Source organism: Micromys minutus, assembly GCF_963924665.1.
Source record: "Micromys minutus genome assembly, chromosome: 4".
In the NCBI taxonomy this organism is placed as follows: domain Eukaryota; kingdom Metazoa; phylum Chordata; class Mammalia; order Rodentia; family Muridae; genus Micromys; species Micromys minutus.
The window spans coordinates 32,936,467-32,962,985 of NC_137973.1; the positions used below are offsets into that span (position 1 = coordinate 32,936,467).

At 48.0% G+C, this 26,519-nt stretch overlaps 1 protein-coding gene across 1 annotated transcript in view; it reads left to right on the plus strand.

The window, feature by feature from the left end:
- Positions 1-26,519, plus strand: part of NOTCH2 (notch receptor 2) — a 124,895-nt gene that overhangs the window by 76,063 nt on the left and 22,313 nt on the right. The window contains exons 6-22 of the mRNA XM_080915930.1: positions 2,992-3,225; positions 4,770-4,925; positions 5,511-5,699; positions 6,799-6,912; positions 7,575-7,688; positions 8,896-9,129; positions 11,614-11,724; positions 15,844-16,036; positions 17,112-17,257; positions 19,298-19,411; positions 20,431-20,550; positions 20,918-21,070; positions 22,107-22,335; positions 23,228-23,429; positions 24,430-24,583; positions 24,899-25,083; positions 26,368-26,500. Of these exons, the coding sequence (XP_080772056.1) occupies positions 2,992-3,225; positions 4,770-4,925; positions 5,511-5,699; positions 6,799-6,912; positions 7,575-7,688; positions 8,896-9,129; positions 11,614-11,724; positions 15,844-16,036; positions 17,112-17,257; positions 19,298-19,411; positions 20,431-20,550; positions 20,918-21,070; positions 22,107-22,335; positions 23,228-23,429; positions 24,430-24,583; positions 24,899-25,083; positions 26,368-26,500 (2,781 nt within the window). The remainder of the gene's footprint in view (positions 1-2,991; positions 3,226-4,769; positions 4,926-5,510; positions 5,700-6,798; positions 6,913-7,574; positions 7,689-8,895; positions 9,130-11,613; positions 11,725-15,843; positions 16,037-17,111; positions 17,258-19,297; positions 19,412-20,430; positions 20,551-20,917; positions 21,071-22,106; positions 22,336-23,227; positions 23,430-24,429; positions 24,584-24,898; positions 25,084-26,367; positions 26,501-26,519) is intronic.

Here is a 26,519-nt window from a genome sequence, read left to right on the forward strand (position 1 = left end):
GAAAAATGAGCTGGTTAGCGGAAAATCACATCTAAGCTGGCGTGCCCTTGGATGAGTAGATTTCATGTCTAATGAGCAGTGTCAAGGGAGTATATAGATACAGTCTCATGGAGGAGGCAGTGAGCTGCCCACCCCTCAAGCAGGTTTTCATTTCAGGCCGAGCTCTGCAGCTGTGAGTCCCCCCAGAATGACTCATGGTCTTGGTCTTCACTCCCCCACCTCGCACGCCTGTGCCCTTGGAAAGATGCACCATGTAGGTTGGTCTGATAGGTTGGGCTCACACGAGTCTGTGTGAAGTTTCATGCAAGGTGGACCAGTCACAATCCCAGCTTTCCTGCCTCCACTGCCTGCCAGGGGCTCCTGAGCCTGTTGTACAGTTACAAATGACATGGTTTTGGTGACAGCTCACAGTGTCTGCTTCACTGTGGACAATCCAGCTATTAGTATCGTTTCCCAGGAGTGTCAGGTTTCTTTTCCAAGGAAATATTATTTTACCTACTTTGTCTTTCTTACCCAGTCTCTCTTATAATAGTGTGTATAAAATATATTTTTAAACATAACAGTGTCTCATACCCAGATTTATCTCGGGGCCTCACTGAAGAATGGTGACATGGACCATGCTTGCATTCCACACGTCAGTGTGGTTCAGGGGCAGCACAGCCATCTGAGGTAGTGCAAGTGCCATGGGCTAGGCTCAGCAATTACCCAGTTTACAGCAGCTCCTTACCTACTTCATCATGTATTCATTTCTCAGCCCCGCCTGAATTCTAATAACACAGCTGCCACTCTTTGAAGTAGCATTTTTGCTACAAGCGTAAGGCAAATGATCTGTACCCATGACATCATCTGTCCTGGGGTGTGTGTTTGCACTCTGAGCTCTTCTGCCTTCACCGTGTTGCTCTCTCGCTCTCCTCTTTACTCCCTTCCCCTCCCTTCATTCTGTACACCTTCCATCTTTACTTCTTTCCCTTCCCCTTCTCCCCTTTATCACTTCCTCCTTCCCTTTCTTCCTCAGTCATTCACTCATTCGGTCTTTCACCACTTTGCTTACCACCTCACCCCATTACTCATTCACCCCAGAATTCATTCACCCCATCATTCATTCATTCATTCATTCATTCATTCATTCATTCATTCATTCATTGCCTTTCTTTTTCACTTGTTGGCTCCCTTACTCCCTCCCCTTCTCAGTTAGTCTGCCTGGAGTCATTGATACTTTTGATATAATCGGTAGAACTTCTTTCAAATCAGGAAACTTGCTGCACACAGAGAGCCTGCTCAGCACTGTGTGGGCTGGGTGGCGCCCAGTCAGCTGACTCAGGGGACAGGAGCCAGCAGTCTGAGTGCCGTGCTGGATTCTACTGCCTTAGCCAGTCAGTCTGTGGCATGATGTCTTCAGTCCAGTAATGGAAAGAGACCGAGATGTAACTTGGTCAGACGCCCACCCTACATCCAGCAGTATCCTGGGTAGTCATAAGCGCTCTCTCAGAGGCCCTGCAAGTGAAGCAAGGGGAGGAGCAGGGAGGTCTCTTCTGAGAGACCCCAAACATCCACATCCATCCTGTCAGGCCAGGCAATGGCCTGTGCTGCAAAGATGCAAGAAGCCCAGACAGATTGTTTGCAGCGAGGTTGCAGGAGAGGAGGGTGTAGCTAAGCAAGGGTGACAGTTGTACTGGTTCTATAGTAGAAGGGAGGAGGGCCAAACCCGGCTGAAGCACGGGCGGTCAGATAGCTTGGGTCAGACTCATTTAGCACAAGCCTGAAGTGAGGATGCCACAGCCGGGCACAGTGTGTGCCTGCTGTAGTATTTTTAAAATTCAAACATTCTGTGATTTTTTTTTTCATAAGTAGATTGCTAATCAGAATGCCTCCCTTCAATTGACCATTGAGGTTAATTTATTTGTTTACAAAGGGGGAATGAATAATTTTTCTTGTTGTTGTTTGGTTTTAGAATTTGTTATGATTCAGAGACTTCAGATAATCTAATTTTGGTAGCCTTTGAAGCAAGAACTGGTTTTAAAATAGTTCCAAGAAGATGAGTTTATTAATTTGTTTTATAATCCAGGTGGCCTGAATCTAAACTGCTTTTGTGGATCATGAACTCCTTGTAAGGAATAGAAAGCATTTCCTTACTCTGTGCCCAGGATTCCTTCCAGTAGTTCATCCCCCATGGGAGCACATGCAAAGCGGTGGGCCTCATTCAGCTCCTACTGCATAGGGTGCCCGTGCCCCTCAGGGGAGACCATGTGCTTATTCCCACTCTTCTTGGCTTTTTCTTTCACGTCTACACTTTACTGGGGCTTTTGTTTTAAATCTTTTCCCTATATTCTTGCTCACCCCAGCCTTTAAGAACGTTATGGTCTCTATTTTGTGAGAGTTAACGAGAGATGCCCGGGACCCTTTCCCAGCAGTCTTTGTTAGTAACATCATGCGAGATGACGGCAGTGTCGCAGCCAGGGAGGGCGTTGACAGGGTCACCATCCATGCCTCTCCTTGCTCCGTTCACTCTTAATTACATGCCTGCCTCCCTCCCCCCTCCTTCCTTTTTATGTGTGTGTTTTGCTTGCACGTATGTCTGTGCACCACATGTAAGCCCTCAGAGGCTGGCAGAGGGTGTTGGATCCCCTGGAACTGGAGGGGGCTGGGAATCAAACCCTGGTCTCTGAGAAGAGCAGCCTGTGAGTGCTCTGAACTGAGCCATCTCCCCATCCCTGCTTTTCCATTTCTTGGCCCAAGAATTTAGCTAAGACAAGGGTTTGCCTTTTACTTGGCTACCTGGATAAGTTTTCATGCTGTCAGAGCTTCCAGAAAGGCCATTTCTGTTCTGATAAGCATCATTTGTATAACTCAGGGTCACCTTAAATTTCATAAGAAGACACAGAATCCTGAGGGTGCCATTTGCATCAGCTTCAGGCAGCTCAATCGCGGGCTGTTAGGGTACAACTCATTTATGACCTAAGGGTCCTAACCCGTCATTCTTTCCCCCAAAAGGGCAGTTCTGCACGGAAGACGTGGATGAGTGTCTGCTGCAGCCCAATGCTTGTCAGAATGGAGGCACCTGCACCAACCGCAACGGAGGCTACGGCTGCGTGTGTGTGAATGGCTGGAGTGGGGACGACTGCAGCGAGAACATCGATGACTGTGCCTTTGCCTCCTGCACGCCAGGGTCCACCTGCATTGACCGCGTGGCCTCCTTCTCCTGCCTGTGTCCGGAGGGGAAGGCAGGTAAGGCCAACAGAATGACTGAGTTGGAGGTGGAGGAGGCCAGAGGCTGTGAGCATGTATACTCTGGCCTTGTCTTTCATATGGCACCTGCATTGTTGCAGTCTGAGGGGACACTACACAGGACCATTGTGCAGTCTGCTAGTGAAGGGCTAGTCATCTTCCCTAGACATCTAACTCCAGTAGATTACTCAAGACTCTGGCCAGAGAAGTGCCTCAGAAATCCAGACTAGATGAGGCATCCACGGACTCAGGGAGTCGGTTTAAGATCCAATACCCATTTGTCCAGAAGAGTGTTTCTGCATGTGTGCCTCTAGGAGTCTCTTAGGAAGAACTCTTTAGGGGCACGGTTCACCTTGTTTTCTGGACAGAATCTGGTTTTAGGGTGTCTTAGGACTTCTATTCCTGAACAAAACATCATGACCAAGAAGCAAGTTGGGGAGGACAGGGTTTATTCAGCTTACACTTTCACATTGCTGTTCATCACCAGAGGAAGTCAGGACTGGAACTCAAGCAGGTCAGGAAGCAGGAGCTGATGCAGAGGCTATGGAGGGATGTCACTTACTGGCTTGCTTCCCCTGGCTTGCTCAGCCTGCTTTCTTATAGAACCCAGGTCTACCAGCCCAGGGATGGCACCACCCACAATGGGCTGGGCCCTCCCCGCTTGATCACTAGTTGAGAAAATGCCTTACAGCTGGATCTCATGGAGGCATTTCCGCAACTGAGGCTCCTTTCTCTGTGATAACTCCAGCTTGTGTCAGTTGACACAAAGCCAGCCAGTACACATGGGTAGCAGAGCACTGTTGAGGCAAACCCATTAGAAGACCATACCTCAGTCAAGAAAACCAGTGCCTGGCAGTCTTAAGACATCCTTATATTTCTGTCTTTCCCAGAGCCACATCTCTGGCTTTGTGGAAGAAGCCTTAGCCAATTGCAGACTGGATAGTCCGGTTCCCACCAGAACTCTGCAGAGCAGGAAGCCTAATAGTAACGCCTCCTCCCTCCTTCACTTCCTCATGCCTGGGCACTTGGCAGATCCCTATCCCGCTTCCCCTGGCACCTGACCCAGGAATGTGCTGATGTGATTGCTCGAGTGCTGGAGAATAGACAGGTGACGCTCAGTTCCGAGACTAGGGAGATGCCAGTGAGCCCGTGGTCATTAGGGAATGTGACATTAGAGAAGGGGGATGCTGGATAAAACCCTGGAAGCATACGTACATGAACACTTATCAGAAATTCAGATTTATCTGGACAGCTGCTGTTTTTGTTTGCTAATGCTGGTACTCTCCACAGGATATCTCCATTTTCCTGCGTTCCTCCACAAATGCACACCCTGCCCTGAGAGTTCTAGCACAGAGCTCTGGCCCGAGCCCAGGTTGTCAGCAGCAGCTGAGGGCTGTGGCACGTTCCTAGTGTAGGATCAGATGGAGAAATTGTTGCCTCCAGATCTTGGAATTAAGTTTGGTCCTCCTACTTTTGACGATGTAAAAGCATTTCTCTAAGAGAGATTTTGTGTGTGTGTGTTCTCTTGCTCTATCCTGAAACAGGTCTCCTGTGTCATCTGGACGATGCCTGTATCAGCAACCCTTGTCACAAGGGGGCGCTGTGTGATACCAACCCCCTGAATGGGCAGTACATTTGCACCTGCCCACAGGGCTACAAGGGTGCGGACTGCACAGAAGACGTGGATGAGTGCGCTATGGGTGAGTGCCTGGCATCTTCCCTGGACTTGGAGGTTGTGTCAGCTCAGCAAGTGTTTCAGTGGGAGTGTTTTGTTCTTTAGCTGCGGTTACACCCAAACCTTGGGTTTTTTTTTCCCTGTTCTATGCACATAATTTACAATCGACCTTTCCTGCATGTGCATTCTGGGAACTAAATGCAATGGCAGGTCTAGACTTGATTCTTACTAGAAGCTCCTGAGCTGGGATGAGGGCTCAGCTGTTAATTATGTACTGTGTTTGCAAAAGATCCAAGTTCAATTCCCAGAACCCACATCAGGCAGCTCACAATCCTTGCAACTTCAGCTCCAGGGACTATGACCTCATCTTCTGGCTTCAGACAACCATACATACACATAGCTAAAAATAAATAAAATTAATATAAAGTCCTACCTCAGAATGAGTTTTAAAAAACAGCACGAAATTAGAAATCCCTCTTGTCATTTCTTCTTATAAATTAGCAAACAAACCTGGAAACAGTGATGTTGTTTAAAGTGGGCCCCTTGTGTTGTAGATTTCAGACTGCCTCCATTATCCACATTTGTGGAAACTGGTTCTTATGTATTACAGCCAACAGTAACCCTTGTGAGCATGCAGGAAAGTGTGTGAATACAGATGGTGCCTTCCACTGTGAGTGTCTGAAGGGCTACGCAGGACCTCGCTGTGAGATGGACATTAACGAGTGTCACTCAGACCCCTGCCAGAATGATGCCACCTGCCTGGATAAGATCGGAGGCTTCACCTGTCTATGCATGCCAGGCAAGTAGGGCTGGTCGGCTGTGCTGGCCGAGGACTCACCAACTCCATGCCTGTGGTTCCCCAAGTGATTGAGCAGAGTTGAGTCCAGACCCCCTCCAAGCCCCACAACTGCAGAGTAAGACAACCGGGTGGTTGGAGCAAAGCAGACCAAATCCAACCGGACCATCCCGTCACCTTCCCTCTCCACACAGTGGAGAGCCTCGGGAGCCATTTCCCACAGGAACCCTCTAACACTTGAGTTTCCTGGTGCTCCAGTGGATTACATGCGCCACCCCATTATACTTAGAGAATTAGACATTAGCCATACTTAATGCCGGCACCTGCTGCTTACTCAGGATGAGGCCCTAGCTTAGTTGTGTCCTGGGACAATTCCTCGGTGGACAAAGGCAAGATGACGTGACAGCACAGGTCAGCTGCTCTGTTATAATGGAAGCCAGCACTGTAGCCTCGGAAGGAGCACCTCCTAATCCTGACCTGCACCCCAAGTCACACCACTTCAGTTGGTCTTAGGAAGAGAGTGAGGGCGAGTCTAGAAATTCGAAGTTGGCCAGCATGTCGGGGGGGGGGGGGGGGTCCATTTACATGCTGTGTCTTGGAGTTAACCCTTGCACTGGTCACTTTTCTTGCTGTGGTGACATACCTGACAGAACCAATTAAAGTCCCACAGGCGGGTCAGTCCATTGTAGCAGAGGAAGACACTGCTGCAGGGCGTGTGACAGCAGCTCCTCATATATTTTGGTGGGTTGGGATAGGAGAAACAAAAGCAAAGCTAACTATTGCCCCGTTGCTAGGCCCCGTCTCCCAGTTTCCTTGCCTCCTTACACCAGCTGGGACCAGGAGTTCAGGCACACGAGCCTGGGAGGAGTATTTTACACCCATACCCTACCAACCCTGCCCCTTTCCCACACTGGCAAGAATTTCTTGCCATCTACGTTTGGTCCGCCACAGGGACTACTACTCTATTATAGTGAAGACTTTTTTTCTTTGAAGAACTGCTCTTGTTTGCAGAGCTTTTTAGCTCTCTCTGTACATTTGTATTTTCTTGGCTAAAATGCCCCTTTATTTCTGTCTGAACTGCATGTGTGGTCCATTTGTGCAGGTTTCAAAGGTGTGCATTGTGAGCTGGAGGTGAATGAATGTCAGAGCAACCCATGTGTAAACAACGGGCAGTGTGTGGACAAAGTCAATCGCTTCCAGTGCCTGTGTCCCCCTGGTAAGTGCCCACCACCTGCCCCTGTGTTCTTCCCAAACACCAAGCCAGCTGACCACAGGAAGGGGGAGTGGAGTGAATGTGTGTGGGCCAAGCATGAGGAAGTCATTAAAGTAGCTACTTAGGAAGAGACTTTGTGTATGCTGAGGTGGGGAACTGTTTCAGCCAGTATGTCTTCCAAGTCTTCTGTGGCCTGAAGTCCAAGTCTGTTCTCGAATGGCCCCTGACCTGCCTGTCTGTGTGTATATTTAAGAGTTCTCACACCTCACAGAAGCGCAGGATTTTATTTTTTTTCTCGTGAGTCATATTTCTAAATCCCAAGACATTTATTCCATTAAGTCCAGGCCGGCAACATATGTCAGATTTTTTCCAAGGTCTCTCTGCCTCTGCTGATGTTGAAGGCATGCCAGCCGGCTGCCGTAGACAGTGGCTTTTCTACTTAGTCTCCAGAGTGAAGATCCTTTTATTCTGGGGATACAGTGTCTCAGTTCTTCTTGCTTCCCCCCAGAGATGGTCCAGAGAATCGGGGGAAGAACCCCAGTGCCTCTGACCTCCAAGCTTTGCCTCGGTGACCCTGTGGCATATGCTCTGCCAGTGAGTCAACCCACTGTTTCAGTAAAGGAAGATGGGTCAGTCTCTGATGTGTCACCTCGGTGCTCTTCCAGGTTTCACGGGACCAGTGTGCCAGATCGACATTGATGACTGCTCCAGCACTCCCTGCCTGAACGGGGCCAAGTGCATCGACCACCCGAATGGCTATGAATGCCAGTGCGCCACAGGTTAGTGTCAGCACACCTCCAGTCCTTCTGTCAGCAGGGCTGTCTTCCACTAGCTTTCCTCCCGACCTAACACTACGGCAATGATTGGCTTCCCATATTCTGTCTTACAAATCTGAGTCTGAGGACAGAGATGGAGTCTCAGAGCCCTTCCCAGGGTGTCATGCTACTAGTTTCTAAATAAATACTTAAATAAAAACACGGTCACAAATAGAGTCACAGCATGAGTTAGAAACAGGTTCTCAGCACATAGGCATTGTGCCTCTGATTTCTCTCAGGTCTTAGGAAAGCACACTTTGTGCTCACATTGGTGCAGAGCTGATGTCTGTTGTAGGTGTGGACTCTGCTGAGCTGCCTTTTCCTCTTAGGAACAATGCCCCCTGTGGGAGATGCTCCAGACGTTCCCCAGCCTGCTTCTGTGGAGCATGACTTCACAGCAGTGAGGTTAAGTCCTGGATCCAATGTTTAAAGGACAGGAGGGCTGCTGAGACGCTCTGCCACACAAGCCTGCAAACGGGAATTCGATTTCCAGACCTCACGGAGCAAGGAGGGAACCAACTCCCAAAACTTGTTCCCTGACTTCCACATGACCGATATGGCATGTGCACACCCACACCACCTACTTAAAAAATAATGAATTAAAAATAAATTTATAAAAGAGAAAAAAAAATCCCTGGAGCCTTTTAGGAAGAGGGGGAACATGGATTGAAATATATCTCAGTTGTGGGGTGCTTATCTCGTCTTTCAGAGGGTCATAAGTGGTTCATTCATTTTATTTAGTGAGTATTTATTTAGAAACTAGTAGCATGACACCCCAGGAAGGGCTGTGAGACGCCATCTCTGTCCTCAGACTCAGATTTGTAAGACAGAACACGGAAGCCAGTCAGTGCCTGAGTGTTAGGTCGGGAGGAAAGCTACTCAGAGGGAGAATGCGAGGACAAAGTGTGGCGTGCCTTCCTTCCCTGAAGGCCAGGAAGCAGTGAGGCTGAGAAGACAGCATCGGACCCCAGGCTCAGGCACTGGGGGCATTTCAGTTCTGTAAACTCCATCAAGAATCTGTGAGCACAGGATCCCCAAGCGGATTTCTGAACCACACAGACAAGGCCACTGCTCCAGCTGGGGGTCCTGTAGGGTAGCTGGGCACTGCCTTTGGTGTAGACTCAGCACACTTCCTGGTTTCAAAGGCTCCTCACTAAAATTCCTTCTGCAGGTTTCACTGGCACGTTGTGTGATGAGAACATTGACAACTGTGACCCAGATCCTTGCCACCACGGCCAGTGCCAGGACGGGATCGACTCGTACACCTGCATCTGCAACCCTGGGTACATGGGAGCCATCTGTAGTGACCAGATTGACGAATGCTACAGCAGCCCTTGCTTGAACGATGGGCGTTGCATTGACCTGGTGAATGGCTACCAGTGTAACTGCCAGCCGGGTACATCAGGTAGGACAGCCCCTCCCCCTCCTCCCCCCATCCATCCATCCATCCATCCATCCATCCATCCATCCAGAGCCTGTTCTCTGGCATTGTCAGTCTAAGGTGACAGCTTTCTTCCTGCCCTATGTCTGGCGGGGCCTCAGGAATTTCAGGCAAAGGTAAAACCTTGGTAGTTTCGAAGTGGAATGCCTAGGGCTCCTCGCAGGCCAAGCCCAGAGGGGAGCCTGCTTACTAGGCGGGGGCCTGCTCTCTCCTATGGGAGTTCTGGAGCTATTTCACTGGGCAGCCGCAGCTCACACATTTCCCTGAATTCCATTTTACCTGTGAGAGGAACGATCTTGAACACAGCTATAGCTGTAGACAGAGAGGTACTGTGAGAGATCAAAGGGAAATGTCTTAGTGGAAGATTAACCAGTGTGAGCCCTTTTGAGCAGAGAACCTGCTGATACACAGGGTGATTTGTTGGGGACTCATCCTGGACTTAAGGAAGTTGGCCTTGGAGGGGGCAGAGGTAGGGGAGTGGGTAGCTGCCCTGATTTTATTGTGTTCCTTCAAATCCATTTCTTCAAACTTGTCAAAGGTCCTGGTCTTCATCCAGGGCCTCACACATGCCAAGTTTGAAAACAAAGTCCTTTTTGAATTGCTCAAGCATACAAAAAACATCCCATGCCTTCACAGCTGAGAATGTGGGCCCCCTCCCCACATTTAGATAACTCCCTCAAAGGGCTGAATAGAGCTTTGTGAAACCTTCCAAAAGCAATTTGCTTCCGGGCTGGTCCCCAGACATGAGAAATTGCAGTCCGAAGGAAAAGTGAGAGATTTACAAGCAGTTGAATAGGGGCCTTTAGAATGGAGGGGCTGTGTCAGGCTTGCTGTCTCCTCATTGTAACAAACATGCTGCAAAGCTGGTGAGTGCTGGGTTGGCAAGGACTCACTTTCCTCTTGGTTATATCCTTTTGCCAGAGTGTATCAGGTAGGCAGGCGATCCTGTGGGGACAGAGGCAAGAAGTTAATATTCATGGCTTGCAGCAGGCATGCGAAGGAAGGCCAGACCCGGCAGCGGCTGTTTGAAGAGTAGAGCAAAGCACCGCAGGCAACATACAGAGTTGCTGCTCGGCATGTAGCGGGAAGGGGCTAGCCTGTGCTGGGGACCTGACTGGAAAACCCACTTAGGACATTGTGGATAGAGTGTCATCGAGTAACGGGTTCTGTCCGGGTATCACACAGTCTCTGCTGGTAGCTTGATGTTTGGAAGGGGTCATCACAGCTTGCTACCCATTCCTGTGGTTTCCACTGTCTGGATGGTTAAAGGGAGAGAGACTCGGTCACTTTTAGAATCTCCTCTCTTCTGTCCTTTATGATGATAAACTGAAGTAATCAATTTGTTCTCTTGAGTTTCAAGTAACCCAAGATGGCTTGAACTAGCTTAAAGGAAGAAAAAACAGAAAAGCAGACAATTCAGCAACAGCATAGAAGCCTCTTGTGGGCTCTAAGAAACTGTAGAATCCCAGAGCTTGGGAGAGGACGGCACAGGCAGGGCCGCAGCAGACCTGAGGTCTCAGGGCTGCTCAGTCAGTGTAGATGCTTGTGGCCCAGCCTGACTGGGTGATTTTTCCAGCTCAGATAAACCATGACCCCAGGGACTAGAGCCGTACCGGCATGCTAGGGCTTCATGGACTGGGGGCTGAAGGCTAGAAGGCCCACCCTTATGGAAGCTTGTCTCCCATTAATGGTCCTTGAGGCTAGCCTCATCAACATAGGAAGGCTTCATGACATTCTGGAACTAGCATAGAGGTAGTAATGATTAACAAATATTTGATCACTAAGAGATAATACAGTTGGTGACTGAATCAACATGGTGGATTTGGCCTAGGAGTTTTACCTATTTATATTCTTACATGAGTTTTTATTTTTATACTTTTATACCACAAAACAGTCTATGGAACCCACAAAGCTTTCTTAGATGCACTTTAATTAATGCAACATGTTTTCTTTCACTTGTTTTAGTTAAAACAGGATTCTGGAAATGTAGGATGCCGCTGTTTCAGCTCACGGTTCAGGCCACTGCCGCTCCTCCTGGCTGTGATGCTTCTCAGCCTGAGGACCGAGAGTTAACAAGCTACACAGTGACAGATTCTAATGTCTTCACCAAAGCTGTGAAGCAGGCACGCGTTTGTTTGGCTATGAGTGTGTAGATATGTGTCCATCTTGTTGGGGCCTAGAGCCTGGATCCTGGCTTAGATGCTGACAGTTTGCCTATATTGCCTTTGTGCCGTTTCCATGACAACAGAGTAGAAGGGACAAATCATGGCTAAGTATGAGTAATCCAGTCCTCTTGGCTTCTCAGTCCTGGATTCTGTGGATTGTACTTGGCGAAGCGCTGCTTTGTTCTGTTCAGAGTGCCTGGATTCCCTTCAGACTTCTGACTGCGTAGCGGAAGTGCTACATTCCTGTGGTAATACACAATCATCTTTCTGGGTCTCTTTACAGGCCTTAATTGTGAGATTAATTTTGATGACTGTGCCAGCAACCCTTGTGTGCACGGAGCCTGCGTGGACGGCATCAATCGCTACAGTTGTGTGTGCTCTCCGGGATTCACAGGTAATGAATGCCCCTTGCCCTTGGACGGGGCATCCGTTAGCCCCGTCGAACTGGGAAAGGGACCCCTAAGTGAAAATCAAACTTTCACCTGTTTCCTGTTTCTCGTCATCTCTGAAGGTTTGCAATCTGCTTCTGTACTTCTCTGAACCAGTTTTCTGTTTCCAGACCTTTCCTAAGTGGAAACGCAGCATTTCGTTTAGCGTTTCAGGTCTCATGTTTCTTGCTACCTGAGAATTCCTAGCAGACTGTAATTTTCCATCACTGTGCTTGAGTTAATGCCTCCAAAGCCACCTTTGTGTCCCTCCAGGCAGTGGCCAGTGCCTTCTGTAAAGCTGTGCCCAAGGTAAACATGCATGAAAACGCTGACTGCTTGCCCTGGGGTCTTGCCTCTTCTGGGAGCCTGTTTGGGGAGGGCATAATTTGAAAAGACCACCAAATAGTTTGGCTACAGTGAACAAGATCACTTTGCCCATGGAAAAAAGTAGATTAAAATAATACTGCATTGTGACTTTTCCTGAGGTATGAACCTCTAGAGAATTTGCACATGTACCCATAGATGAAGTACAACCCACACATTCTCTCTTCTTCCATATCTGCATGTGTGTGGTAATGTCCAGAAAGAGCAGAATGCACTATGTATCCCAATGATAGGACCTTTACCATAATTAGGTCAACAAGGGCCCAGGCTTCCTCTGGAGTCTTTATGACAAGTTTTCCAGAAACATAAATGATGAAGTTAATATTAACAAGGAAAAGGAAGAAGAGAGAATGTGGTTATCTGCTCCACAGGTGAGCAACCCACTTTAGAGCTTTTGGCAGAGCCAAAGGACAGCCAGAGCCAGGTGAAGAGAATGCTAGGTACTCAGTTTCTCTGTGCCAGTAGTATGGCATGCCAGGAACATTTGTGGCTTTGGTAGAACTCAGTTCTTTCTGGTGACTGAGAGACCAGTGTGTTGAAGGTTTCATGCCCCGGCCCACTGAGGTAACATGGTGAATTTGGACATCCTGAAAGCTGTTCTCCCAGATACGTGGGAGCTAACTGAATACACAGACCTGTTGAAGGGCACTGTGGTTAAGTGTAACAGGAAGAGACTGCCCAATGTGCATGAACAACTATTCTGAGCCAAGAACCAGGGTGCTTACTCCATCTCACTTAGTTGTCACAGCTGCTCCCGCTCCTGTGGCTCTGAGGAGAGGGTAGAGAGCGGAGAGGCAGGGTGACGTTCCCAGTGCCCCACAACCAGGGTCTGCCCCAGAGCCTAGGCTCATTCCCATTGCATGGCCAAGGGGGAGGCTGTTGTAGTTTCCTTTGGGATTTATGTAAGACTTCTCACTGGACTTAGTTTTTTAAATGTCAGTGAATCATATTCTGTCTGGTTTTAACATTCAGCAAATCAACAGGGTCAAGGAGGGAGCACACAGGCTAAAAATACTCTAAAATAAACATAAGGTGTAGCACAAAACTACATAACCAGGAGATGGAATGTTTTGGTTGCTGGGTGGTGCCCTCTTCTTGGGAACTGTTTTCTGGTCCAAGAGGCTATTTTGTAAATCTGTTGCTGGAGATGTCCAAGAGTCATGAGCCATAACTGTGAGGTATTTGGGGTTTTTCCTTCTATTTTGTTTTACTCATTTCCCTTACCATTTTTCTAAGAGCTGTAGAAGATCCAAGGGAGGCCTTTGTCTCTTCTCAGGGCTGTTCTCTGTCCTCTCAGGAGCTCTCGATACTCTGATTTGATGGGGAAAAAAATCAGGCATCATGTGATCCTATAAACTCCATTTCATTTTCCAAAGCCCCTGTGGTGTTTGGATTACAGGCCTGGTGGCAGACTCCCGTAATCCTAGCCGTTCTGGAAGCTCATGCAGGATGGTCACAGACTGAATTCAAGGCAGCTGGGCGACTTAGTAAGAGCTTGCTTCACAATGAAAAGTGAGAAAGCAAACAACAGCAGCAGGACTGAGAGATAAAGTACAGTAGAGCGCTTGCCTAGCATGCATGAGGCCCTGGGTGTGGTCCCAAGTTCCAAAAACCAAACCAAACCAACAAGAACAACAAAGCCCAAAAACTAAAACAAACCAAACTTAGTCTTCCAGAGAACAAACCAAAAGCCCAGCCTCCCCTAGATCTACTGTCTTCCTAAATTCTCCTAACCATCCATGAATGGAATCGTTCTGTTCTCAGTTAACAGATATGAATAGACTATTTCTGATATCCAGTCCTGACCCCACCGTCTACACTGCAGCCTGCTGTCACCCATTACACCGGCTAATTTCCTGTAAATAGTGAGAAACATGCAGCGATTCTTGTGTTTATCACCAATGATCCCCACAAGGTACAGAACTGGCACTGGCCGTTTCTGTTGTCCGATGGGCACGGTGTGATGCAGAACACTGCAGAAGTAGCTGCCAACCTGACATCGGACCACAGAAGCAGGGGCCGTGAGAACTCACCAAAATGGCTTAAAACTTTTATCTTGGAAATTGTTTTAAGGCAAATGAGGGGCTGGGAACATAGCTCCATGAAAGAGTGCTTGCAGATCCCAAGTTTTATCCCCAGTACCACCAAAAAGTGGGGTGGGGTTGGTGGCTTATGCTGAACACTTGGAAGACTGAGGCAAGACATTCAGAGGACAATGGCAGCTATCCCAGACTGTGGGTCTTTACCACAGGAGCCACCAGAGATGGTTCACAGTGCACGGGAGTCCGGCATGCTGTTAATGCCTTACTTGATAGGGTGTCTCTCTTATTTGGAACCTTTTGAACTAAATAAATATAGTGTTACTCTTTTTTAAATGAATTAAAAAAAAAAAAAAAACCCTGAAACCTGATTTAGGACACTGTGTTCCTGAAGTTCATAAATTCCTTCATAATGGCTGCTAGATTTCACTCCCAGTGCAGTAGGGAACGGTTTAATTCGGAAGCATTTCAGAATGTTAATCCTCAACTATTGGAAATATAAGAAGACACGTGCATGCTTGGTCCATAGTATGTATGTAGCATAAGGCAGAGGTGATGAAGGCTATAACAGACCAGTCTTCAGAATTCAGCTGTGGCTGTGTTCCGGCAAGACCATGCCCACTTTGGCCTCAGGGACGCCAGCACCTATATTTTTAGAGGCTTGAGTGTCTGAACCACATACACCTCTTGAAATGTGGTCGTTAGACCCAAGCCATCACAGTCTGTGGCAATGGGGTCTAGAAATTTGTTGCTGTTTTTAAAAAAGCATTTTATTTACTTATTTACTTACTGGGGGTGCCTGAGAAGGCCAGGCCAGGACATTGGGTATCCTGAGCTGGACATACAGGCATGTGAGAGCCATCTGACATGGGTGTTGGGAACTGAACTCTGGGCCTGAGTGTGAGCAGTCACCGTTCTTAACCACCGCACCATCTCTCCAGCCTAGAAACCATGTTTTAAAGAGATGTTTGTACATTAAAGTTTGAAAACCTCTGGTCTAGACTGGGAGTCGCAGAAGTGTCTTCTCAATTATTGGAGGGCAGTAAATGCCTAATTATAGACTATTTACAGAGGAAGAATATATGTTAACCCTACTCTAAGAATGAAACCAAAGTATCTATTTTTTTTATTAATTTAACATTAAACTAGCAGTTCATTCATTTCTCAGTTAATTGTGAATAACCAGAGATAGAAATGTAAAAACACTGGACTGAGGAAAAGTGACACAACACATTTGAGGCAGAGGTCTGCATGTGTGAGAGCATGTACACACACGCACACATGCACACACACACACACACACACACACACACACATACACATGCACACACACGCACACGTGCGAGCGGCGGCAGCAGCACCAGGAGGAGCAGCTGTCTTTGACATCTGATGTTCTCCTAATGCTTGTGAAGTTCGGAAGTTCTAAGCTACCCGAGAGTGCTGCGGCTTCAGTCTGCTGTCATTAGTAACTTCCCTTCCTTATTAACTGCAACTGCTCCTTGAGCCTTCCTCGCATGGTGTGACGTGCTTCTCCAAGTTAGTCCTTGAACTGTGAACCTTATAGTCTGCCTCTGTGGAGAATGTCTGCTTACGAGTCTCATCATTCTCACCCTGTTCCTTGAGAATTAAATGTGAGTAACACGGCTCCTGACCGCTCTGCAGGGCAGAGGTGCAACATTGACATTGATGAGTGTGCCTCCAACCCCTGTCGGAAGGGTGCGACGTGCATCAATGATGTGAATGGTTTCCGGTGTATATGCCCCGAGGGACCGCATCATCCCAGCTGCTACTCACAGGTGAACGAGTGTTTGAGCAGTCCCTGCATCCATGGAAACTGTACTGGAGGTCCCAGCGGGTGAGTCGCCACCGTGTGCTAGCTCGTAGCCACTGATTGGCCCAGGTCACACCAGTTGGCTTTTAAAACCAACGGAAGGAAACGCTAACACAGTAGCTTAAATCTGTTAGTTGGGAACTTGACCTGATAGTTAGGTAAAGGTTTTGATGGTCGGTGTCAAAATTGTTCAATCAAAAAGCTCTGTCTATAGGAGCTGGCCCGTCTTCTCCAACTGAGAACTTACTTGAGAAATAAGGACTGTTTCCTTTACATAAGTAATCAACAAGGACCCCATGGGAGGTCCAGGAATTCGTGTATCTAGCAATAGTGTTTCATATTACAGGACTGAGATCTGCAGAGTGTTCTAGATTGACACCCCACACACCTTAACAGCCTGTCCCTGTTCTGTCATGGAGCTATGATAATGTAGATAATGAGTTGTGTCTTAGATGCTCTGACAGGCCATATACTCTTGTCATGAGACAGCATGGGCATTGCCACACATCTCAAACCTAAAAGAATGGAGAACATATCAGCTGTGCTTGTACAATGCCACACTTTTCTGAGGCAGGATTTTGATCCTAAGAAAGTGTGACTGGCCTGTAAGACCCCATTCTACCCTCAGCAGGCTTGAACAGCTTATTTTCTGAGTTTGTACTAGAGATTTTGAGCTTTGTTCATGTTATTATCTCCTTCAGATTACCCCAGAATATTTGAAAAACCGTAGCTTGTGTTTGCAATTTACCAGCTTCCCATTCATCTAAGGAAGCACCATGTAGGTCTTCCAACTGAACATACTAGATGGATTCATGATTCTCACCATGTGACGGTGATTCCAGTATAGACCCGTAGGAAAGTAGAAATGACCTCATGCCTGTAATCTTTGTATGAGGGAGGTTTAAGAGGAACGATTACCATGAGTCTAGACCACATAGTGAGTTCTAGGACAGCCTGGGCAACAGACTGAGACCCTGCCCCCAAAATACCAGACAAAAGAAACAGAAGGTCGAAATTCTTTCACCTGTCTCTTATGTGATCTTCTGACTCAGATGTCCCTTTGTGCCAGCCACATAGTGACCCCTCTGTCTTCTTGCAGCTATAAGTGCCTCTGCGATGCAGGCTGGATTGGTGTCAACTGCGAAGTGGACAAAAATGAGTGTCTTTCTAACCCGTGCCAGAATGGAGGAACGTGTAATGACCTGGTGAATGGCTACAGGTGTACATGCAAGAAGGGGTTCAAAGGTGAAGTGAAGGCCTGGCTTGTTATACCTGCTGTTTGTCTTCCGTGTTGTACACCAGTCCTCATCATCATGGTTTTCGTTTGCTCGTGGTCTGTAGTTTACTAATACAGTAAGCATGCTGAGCAGTTAGTATTTCTGAGACATGGGGAATAAAACATGAGTAGACATCTCTCTACCTTCAGCCTGTCAGAGGTAAACTGTTGGGACAGTAATACTTAGAACAAAGCTAAGACACACTTAGGGGCTGGCAAGATGGCTGTGGGTAAAAGCCCATGCTGCCTGGCACCCTCGGTTCCAGTGTCTAATTGTAAGCTTCTTGGCCAAAGCTGGACTCTGTAGTAAGTCAGGGAGCTTCTTGGAAGTGGGATGACAGCGCTGCACTTGCCGTAACCGGACCTTGTGCTGTGCTCGGGACCTTCCCAGCAAATCCTTACACATGAGCTCTTCTGGAGAAGATAGATAGCCGAAGAACATGTCTCAGACATAATTGACAGTCAGTTCTCCTTGTGCTGGGTTGTTTGACACTTTGGTGTGTTTTAGAACTAGTCAATTTGATTACAGGTTGAATGTCCCTAACTCCAAATGTGGAGTCTTCCAAAATTGGGAACTTTCTGAATACCAGCATGAAATGAAAGTTCGTGAAACTTTTATTTCATGAACAATATTCCTCTGACAGATTATATTAAATCACTCTCCGTTGTGTGTGGAAGGGTTATTGGAAAGAGACATAATGACATCCTTCAAGAAGCTTGTTATTTATTTGTAAGAATCCTAACTCTAACCCACCTCTAAAAATCCTGAACACTTACAATGTTGTCTTAGAGTTGCTATTACTATAATGAAACACCATGACCAAATACAAGTTGGGGAGGAAACGGTTTATTTGGCTCACACTTCCACAGCACTGTTCATCATTGGAGGAAATCGGGACAGGAACTCAGACAGGGCAGGAACCTAGGGGCAGGAGCTGATGTATAGGCCATGGAGGGGTGCTGTTTACTGCCTTGCCCCCCATGGCTTGCTTACTTGTAGACCCCAGGACCACCAGCCCAGGGGTGGCACCATCCACAATTGATAGCCGGGCCCCCTGCTACCGTTCACTAATAAGAAATGCTCTATAGGCTTTTGCCCACAGCCATATCTTACAGGCATTTCTTTATGAGGTTCTATCTGTCAGGTGGCCTTAGTGTGTATCACAGTAACATAACTGTCCAGCACAGATACTAAGTATTTCAGAGACAGGACATCCAGATGACAGCAGACAGATTTAGGAAGTCTCTACCTCGGACACTCATATTTCTCATGTTACATTTGCCAAGAAACATGTAGATTCAAAAGCCCTTTTTAAAAATCTCACTGTAGTTTACTTATCAGTGATCACATGGAAAATAAGAATAAAAATGAAAACCTGTTTGCTTGGTGAGCTGTGAGCACCGTTTAGCCCAGGCCTGTCTCCCTGCTCCCTTTTGCTCACAGAGAGAGCCCTGGCTTCTCCATTTTTAAGAGTCTTGTTGGGCCACATTGGAGGTACAGAGATGGACGGTGTCTGGGTCCTGCCTCATTCCCATTCTCCATTAATTTTTTTCCATATTTTAGTGGGAATACTTTTTTTGCCTTGAAATAGAACTAGTTTTAAGCTTTAGGGCATAGCTTACTGAAAGCAGAGACTATATGCGTGGAAGAGTGGGCACACTTCAGTGTTTGCCCATATTCTGATCAGAAACTTCCCGTAAAGGGCCCATGTTAGGTAAGGCAGCCAGCTTCTCAGCACAGTGAGTTCTCAGTGCATTTTGGAGAATCCAGTTATATAAGGAAGAGTATTAGGCCTAAATTCAGGCACTCCCTTCACAGTGTTGACCGACCATTGACTGACTGTATCAGAGACCCCAAGCTAAAATGAATGAGCAGGTGCTCCCATGACCCAAAGAAACGTGTCACTTCCGAGACATTGACTTTCACCAGCTACTAGGAGAGCTGGTCAGTAACAGGTAGTAAGAGGCTCCGGGTTTCACGCGTACTTGTTCCCCTGCTCCTGCTCCAGGCTACACCTGCCAGGTGAACATAGATGAGTGTGCCTCGAACCCGTGTCTGAACCAAGGGACCTGCTTAGATGACGTCAGCGGCTACACGTGCCGATGCGTGTTGCCTTACACAGGTGGGTCCTGCAGGTGCCAGCACGGCTGGACGGTGTGTGTGCCCCGTGCTAGGGAGTGCACACACATGACTTTCCGTGACTCTCAGGTCAGTGACACTGCTCCGAGGACTCTGTTGTCACTCATGGTCTCAGGCTACATCTTGAGCTTTGAGGAAACATGGTGGCAGGAATCAGCCTCCTTTCTCTGTGCTTTTTAGTGTTTGGGTTTTTTGTTTGTTTTTCTGGTGCTGAGGATTGATCCCAGGACCTTGTAACACAGTGTTGTGGAGAAAGCTCATGGTAGTGTGTTTTTCTTCCTGAATACAAAGTTTTAGGATGACTCTTAGAGTTGTAACTTGACTTTAGAAACTGCATAGCCTGTAAAATCCCTCAGTGGCTAAAGACACTTGCCACCAACCCTAAGAATTGAAGCATTGAGTCTACAGTTCACCTTCTGAAAATGAATGTGATTTTAAAACATACCTTAATGTCCTTTTTTAGGGAAATCAGGTTTACTTCTTTAGTTTTTCTCTAAGTTTGAATTCGGTATTCTAAGGCAGGAAGCATCCCCTGATAGCAGTAGAGATCGCCTGGCAACAGGGATGCAGGTGTCCAGTGTGTGGAGCCGGCCTCGGTGGTAACACGGAGGAAGCAGCCAGCGTTGAGGCTGAGGGTTATTCAGTGTTAGACAGGACTCACAACTCTTCCCATTTAGTCCACAAAATCCTCCCTGAGGACATGCTAAGTAAGGTTCAGAGTTCAGCTGCATTGGGCCAGTATTAGGAGCAGGTGTCGCTAGATCCTAGAGCAGGGGTTCTCAACCGGTGGGTCACGTGTATCAGGTATTTACATTACGATTCATAACTAACAAAATTGCAATTATGAAGCAGCATAAGGAGCTGTACTAAAGGCACCTCACTGAGCTAGACCCCTTAGCTGCTGCTGTAGCCCGGGGTTCCGAGCACATCTGGGTTTGCAGTCTCGGGACGCCCTCTTTTCCCTGGTTGATTCTTCATCACAGACTGTCATTTGTTCTCCAGGCAAGAATTGTCAAACAGTGTTGGCTCCCTGTTCCCCAAACCCGTGCGAGAATAATGCAGTTTGTAAAGAGGCACCCAACTTTGAGAGCTTCACCTGCCTGTGTGCTCCTGGCTGGCAAGGTAATGATGCCGGACGCATTCCGCACTTTAAACCCAGTGATCGGGCCCTCAGACGGCATGGGAGGCCGTAGGCTGCTCAAGCCTGGAATCATTGGACAGGAGCTATTAGCTGGAAGGGCTCCCAAGACCTTACCAGATTTCATCTTTATAGTCCTCAAGTAGCTGAGACCCTCCAACCCAAGAATTTTAAGCTCTGAGTAGCAGTTGGGAGGAGTTTTTTGGGGACATTTAAAAGCCTTTCTGGGACCTCCTGCATCGGACCAATCAGGTGGCCAGCTGCATTTAAACACCCTAAGCTTACAGCCTGCCTCGATTTCGGTGGGAAGTTTCTTCCAAAGACTGGCAGTTCATTGCCCTCTGTTTATAGGTCAGCGATGCACCGTTGACATTGATGAGTGTGTCTCCAGGCCGTGTATGAACCATGGCATCTGCCATAATACTCAGGGCAGCTACATGTGTGAGTGTCCTCCCGGCTTCAGTGGCATGGACTGTGAGGAGGACATCAATGACTGTCTCGCCAGTGAGTACACCTCCCCTACCCCTGGGTCCCCAGGGAGAGAGCTCAGTTACACTGAGGGCCATCTCCTTACATTGACCTCCATGTCCCACACGCTAGTATTCCTAAGTCTTCCTTCCGAAGCTACTATCCTCAGTAATCAAAGTAATAGAATCTGCTTTGAGCATCTTTCTACAGCATCTTCAGTGCTGACAACCTAGAGACAGTGCTGTGGGTAGCTTTGTGAGAACCTGTGCAGCCCATGCTGGCCTCGAACTTAAGGCAGCTTTCCTGCCGCGCCTTTAGATGCTGGGATTATAGTGTGAACCACCAGGCCTGATTTTTTTCTGCTTGAACATATTCTGGGGTGTGTTAAATGACTCTCTGATAAAGCGGAGCCCACTTGACCTTTCAACTCATTGCTTAAGTTTTCATTTCATATTTGTGATGGTTTCTGCCATTGTAACTTAACACCCTGTATGCCGGCAGCTATGCCATGGTTTTCTTCTCTAACCCCTTTGTCATTAGATTGTGCAAGGCCCTACTATGATTATAACTCACAGCCTGTTGAAGTTCCTCAGACTGAAGTGTTCTAGTATTAAACATGAGATTTAAAAAAACAGGATGAAGAGAGGCATACAGGAAGGCAACTGACTTACACAATGGTCTTAGAACAGACTGAACACATAGCCTGCTCCCTCAGCTTCCACAAACATGTTTTGAAAATACTTGTCAATATTCCCAATATTGTATGTGTTAGGTTTCATAATTGATTTACATATGTGCAGAGGACATTTGCATATGTGCAAGTTTTATGACTATTAATGTTATAAAATAGTGTTGACATAGATTAGGTTGATCTTGATTTTCAAGCAGATAAAAAAGTCTCAGGCAAGTGTTAACTGAATTCATTTTTCATGATAGGGTTCGTGTCAGGATAAATGTAAAGGGGTCAAATATGGAAGCTCGGATGTGCTTCTTAGAGGGTGTGGCTTGGCCTGGGTCATTCCCCTTCACAGTGCAGCTGTCCTGAGTCCCACTTCTTTTTGTCCTGACTCAGACCCCTGCCAGAACGGAGGCTCCTGTGTGGACAAAGTGAATACCTTCTCCTGCCTGTGCCTTCCTGGCTTCATAGGGGACAGATGCCAGACGGACATGAACGAGTGTCTGAGCGAGCCCTGTAAGAATGGGGGCACCTGTTCTGACTATGTCAACAGCTACACCTGCACGTGCCCTGCGGGGTTCCATGGAGTCCACTGTGAAACCAACATTGATGAGTGCACTGAGAGGTGAGCAGGGTGGACCTGGGCACGAGCAGCTCACAGGGAAGGGGGGAGTCGGAAGGTAACATCACAGAGGGAAGGGGGGGAGTGGGGAGGTAACATCACAGCGGCCCACAGGGAAGGGGGGAGTGGGGAGGTAACATCACAGTGGCCCAGAGGGAAGGGGGGAGTGGGGAGGTAACATCACAGTGGCCCAGAGGGAAGGGGGGAGTCGGGAGGTAACATCACAGCGGCCCACAGGGAAGGGCAGTGGAGAAACAACACAGCACAATGCTAGGATTGTAGGGCAGAGATGAGCTCCACTTGAGACCCATTCCTAACTCCTCTCTCATTGCTCAGTTTTTGAAAGACATGTAATTGGAAGGTCAAGGGTCAGAGGTTGAAAGGTTTAGTGGGATAGACCATCACTTATTTCTTGCCATGGAGCAGAAGAGAAGAGTCATCAATTCTGATCTGTTCTCCTGTCTCTTTGTTCCAGATGTGAGACTTCTCTTTCTTTGTAGATCTGTTACCACTGTCTAAGTAGTTTTTAGACAGTTTGATTTCTTTTTATTATTTTAGCAATGTGTTTATTCTTTAGATTCTTTCATAAAGAATCTAAAGTGAAAAGCTACTTAGGACTTTTCATGTAAGGCCGATTGATGTAATGATAAAGTATGTTACGGAAAACAACTCTTTAGGATTCTCGACAGCTGTACCATTTAAATGCTCCTAAGTGGGTATTGGGAAGGAAGTTGATACTGTAATCTCTGACCCCCCGTCTAGTTTAGAAGACTTTAAAGCTTCCTGAGCCTTAGAGGTGATTGTCCAGTGTGCCCTCGGCTTCAGCAGCCAGACTTTACAGTAGGGGCTCAGGGCCTCCGTTAGCAGAGCTTATGCTGTTTCCCGCTCTCCTCAGCTCCTGTTTCAACGGCGGCACGTGCGTCGATGGGATCAACTCTTTCTCCTGCTTGTGCCCCGTGGGCTTCACTGGGCCCTTCTGCCTCCATGATATCAACGAGTGCAGCTCTAACCCGTGCCTGAATTCGGGAACGTGTGTTGATGGCCTGGGTACCTACCGATGCGCCTGTCCCCTGGGCTACACGGGGAAAAACTGTCAGGTGATCACCCCGACTCCCCATCCAGCTCCCCACACCCACAGTAGCCGAGGACTCTGCCTAGCTTCTAGGCAGGATGAACCATTGGAAGAGAGAGGACTGAATTTCAGGTGGTCCCTGAGGTGAATCTGAGCCACCTTCTTGATAGAAGCTGGTGTTAGTTGACACCAGCTGTGTAGTGTGGGTTAACAAGCTTCTGGTGGTGTGAAGAGGCTGACCAAGAGGAAAGTGGGGCTGACAGTAAGCACACACATCCCTTTCACGGTGGATGTGCAGGAAGAAAAGTTGTTAGCTTTTCATTGCTAACCTGAAAAAATAAAGCAAAACAAAAAATTCCAACAACACCAAAAACAACTTAGTAGGTTAGTTAGGGTTTGGTTTTAGACATGTTAGGCTTCCCTGGCTGCTTTTGTTTATGGGCCTGAGACAAGACTAAGTGTCACAGTGACAGAGCTGGTGTAGGACTCTTCTCATGGTGGCCTGAAGCAGAGAGGGACAAGGAGAGGAGGGGGGAGAGGGGAAAAGACAAGGGAAGGGAGGGGAGGGGGGACAGAGGCAGACAGTTGAGGCTGGGAAAGCCAAGAAGAAGATGTAGCTCCCCCAAACGTACAGTCTTTGAGCCAGCAGCCGTCTGTGTCGGGAATGCGGCTCCCCTCTCTGCCTCACGTTATTCATGAGCCTGGTGTTGAAAATAAGGTTTTGGACCATTGAGGGTTTTGAATTGGATCAATTGACTCCCCTTCCCCAAAGGCAGGACTGGTCAAGGTGCATGTGGTCCTGAAGTTAACACAGGAAACATGGGCCCAGATGCCACCGGCCAGACAAACAAGGCTATCAAGTGAGAGTGTGTCTAGGACAGCGCACCCAGTGAAGGCTTGCATGAAGGCGTCCCTTTCTTTTTAAAACCAGTCCTTTCCTTTGACAGCTTGTAACACACTGTAACTTAGAGACTTCATTTCTGATATCTGGAGTTAATGGATGTACACCCTTTCCTCCGTTTTAGACCCTGGTGAACCTCTGCAGCCGGTCTCCATGTAAAAACAAAGGAACGTGTGTTCAGGAAAAGGCAAGGCCCCATTGCCTGTGTCCGCCTGGATGGGATGGTGCATACTGTGATGTGCTCAACGTGTCCTGTAAGGCAGCAGCCTTGCAGAAAGGTGAGCTTCGCCCCTAAGCATCAGTTCCTGACATACATGCTGCATCTTAGGATATGTAGTGCCAAAGGGTTATGGTTCTGAAGAAAGGCTAGAGGAACACTTAGAGATCTCAGAGAGAAAGGTGATTGAAATGAAGTTAAGACAGATTTCAGAACTTGCTTAGTTTTTAATGCAAATCAGTTGCTGAGGATCAGGGAAAACTAGACACAGATGAAGAAAATCCACAAGCAGCCACCAGCCAGCCTCACTTGCACTTGGGTTGAAACTGCCCTGTGTCCCGCTCTCTGATGCTTCTCCCTTCGCCTGCTGTCCCAGGAGTACCAGTCGAGCACCTGTGCCAGCACTCGGGCGTCTGTATCAATGCTGGCAATACCCATCACTGCCAGTGCCCCCTGGGCTACACGGGGAGCTACTGCGAGGAGCAGCTTGACGAGTGTGCATCCAATCCGTGCCAGCACGGTGCCACCTGCAGTGACTTCATTGGAGGATACAGATGTGAGGTGAGAGCTCCCGAGAGATGGCACCAGTATTAAACACACAGGTTCCTGAGTTCAGCCATTTGTGTCCTATGGAGTATAAGTGTCTGCCCATCATTATGGTAGTGTTGAGCAGCTAGCGATTTGATTTTCAGCCATGCTTTTCCGGTAGCTCTGGCAAGATGCTTTCATAAAGTCTGGACCATCCCTCCTTAACTGGCTTGCTCTTTATGTTGGCATCCTGCAGGCTTACCTTGTATAATGTCCCTGTGCTTCCTGAAGAGCCACACAGTTCATCAGCCAATGAGTAGTTCCCTCAAACAAGCAGAAACGGCACGGTCTCACCTGCCGTGCCACAGTAGCATGCTCAGTGCCACTGTGCGGAATGTCTAAGTATGTGTCCTTTTTCAGCGTGGGGGCTGATAGAAGTTAGAACTAGATGTTAGCCAAACACCAGAAGGGAACCTGAAACTCACCAGACCACCAAGCAACCACAGAAGGTCTCCTGCTGTCTCCGCAGACGTGACCTGTTAGTTCAAAAGCCTGCCGCTGCCGAACTCAAACTTTTACCCATCTGATTTAAAAACCCAAATGAGCAGAATTCTATCCATTTAATATTGTCTGCTTAGTGTAGCATGCAAAATGACGGGCAGTGAGTGTGTCCTAAGTAAGATCCAAGGAGCCTGAACTCCCTCGGGAGCTCGTCCACAGAAAGGCTGTTGTCGCTGGGTCATTAAACGTCACCACACATGGTTTTAAGCTCCCTCTGCAGTATCCCTTTTCAAAGTTTGCTCCTCCCTTTACTCTGTAGTCGTGTGCTGTGAGGGACAGACTTCCTGCGCAGGCCCTGTTGGCATTGTGGCGCCTAAATGAAACTTCCCCCACAAGCTGTCTGTTTCCTCATCAAGCCTCGTTTCTTCCAACTCCTCCACCGCCCACTGCCCCAGCCACATCGTTTGCCCCTTCACACAGTCATGCCAAGGGCAGTGTCTTTACTACTGCAGGCCTGCACTGTATGAGCCCTAGGCTGCTCATCACATGTGAGGGGTGCACAGTACACAGACGAGGAAGTTTTGCTTGGGGGAGGGTCTCATGGAAATGCCCTCAGAACATACAGTCCTTGATTGCCTTTAAAGCGGCTTTGGGGGTGCAGGGCTGGAAGGGCGATAGGTAAGTAGCTGAGAATGCAATGGTTACAGAGGGATGGACACACAGGTAGAAAGCAAAGTCATGGTACCCTGACCTCTCTCTGGGCCCTGTGGTCCGTCTCCAGCAGTGACCCCATTCTCCGCCCTTTTCTCCTGGCAGTGCATTCCAGGGTACCAGGGCGTCAACTGTGAGTATGAAGTGGACGAGTGCCAGAACCAGCCCTGCCAGAACGGAGGCACCTGCATCGACCTCGTGAACCACTTCAAGTGCTCATGCCCACCGGGCACCCGGGGTATGCGGTCTGCTTCTCT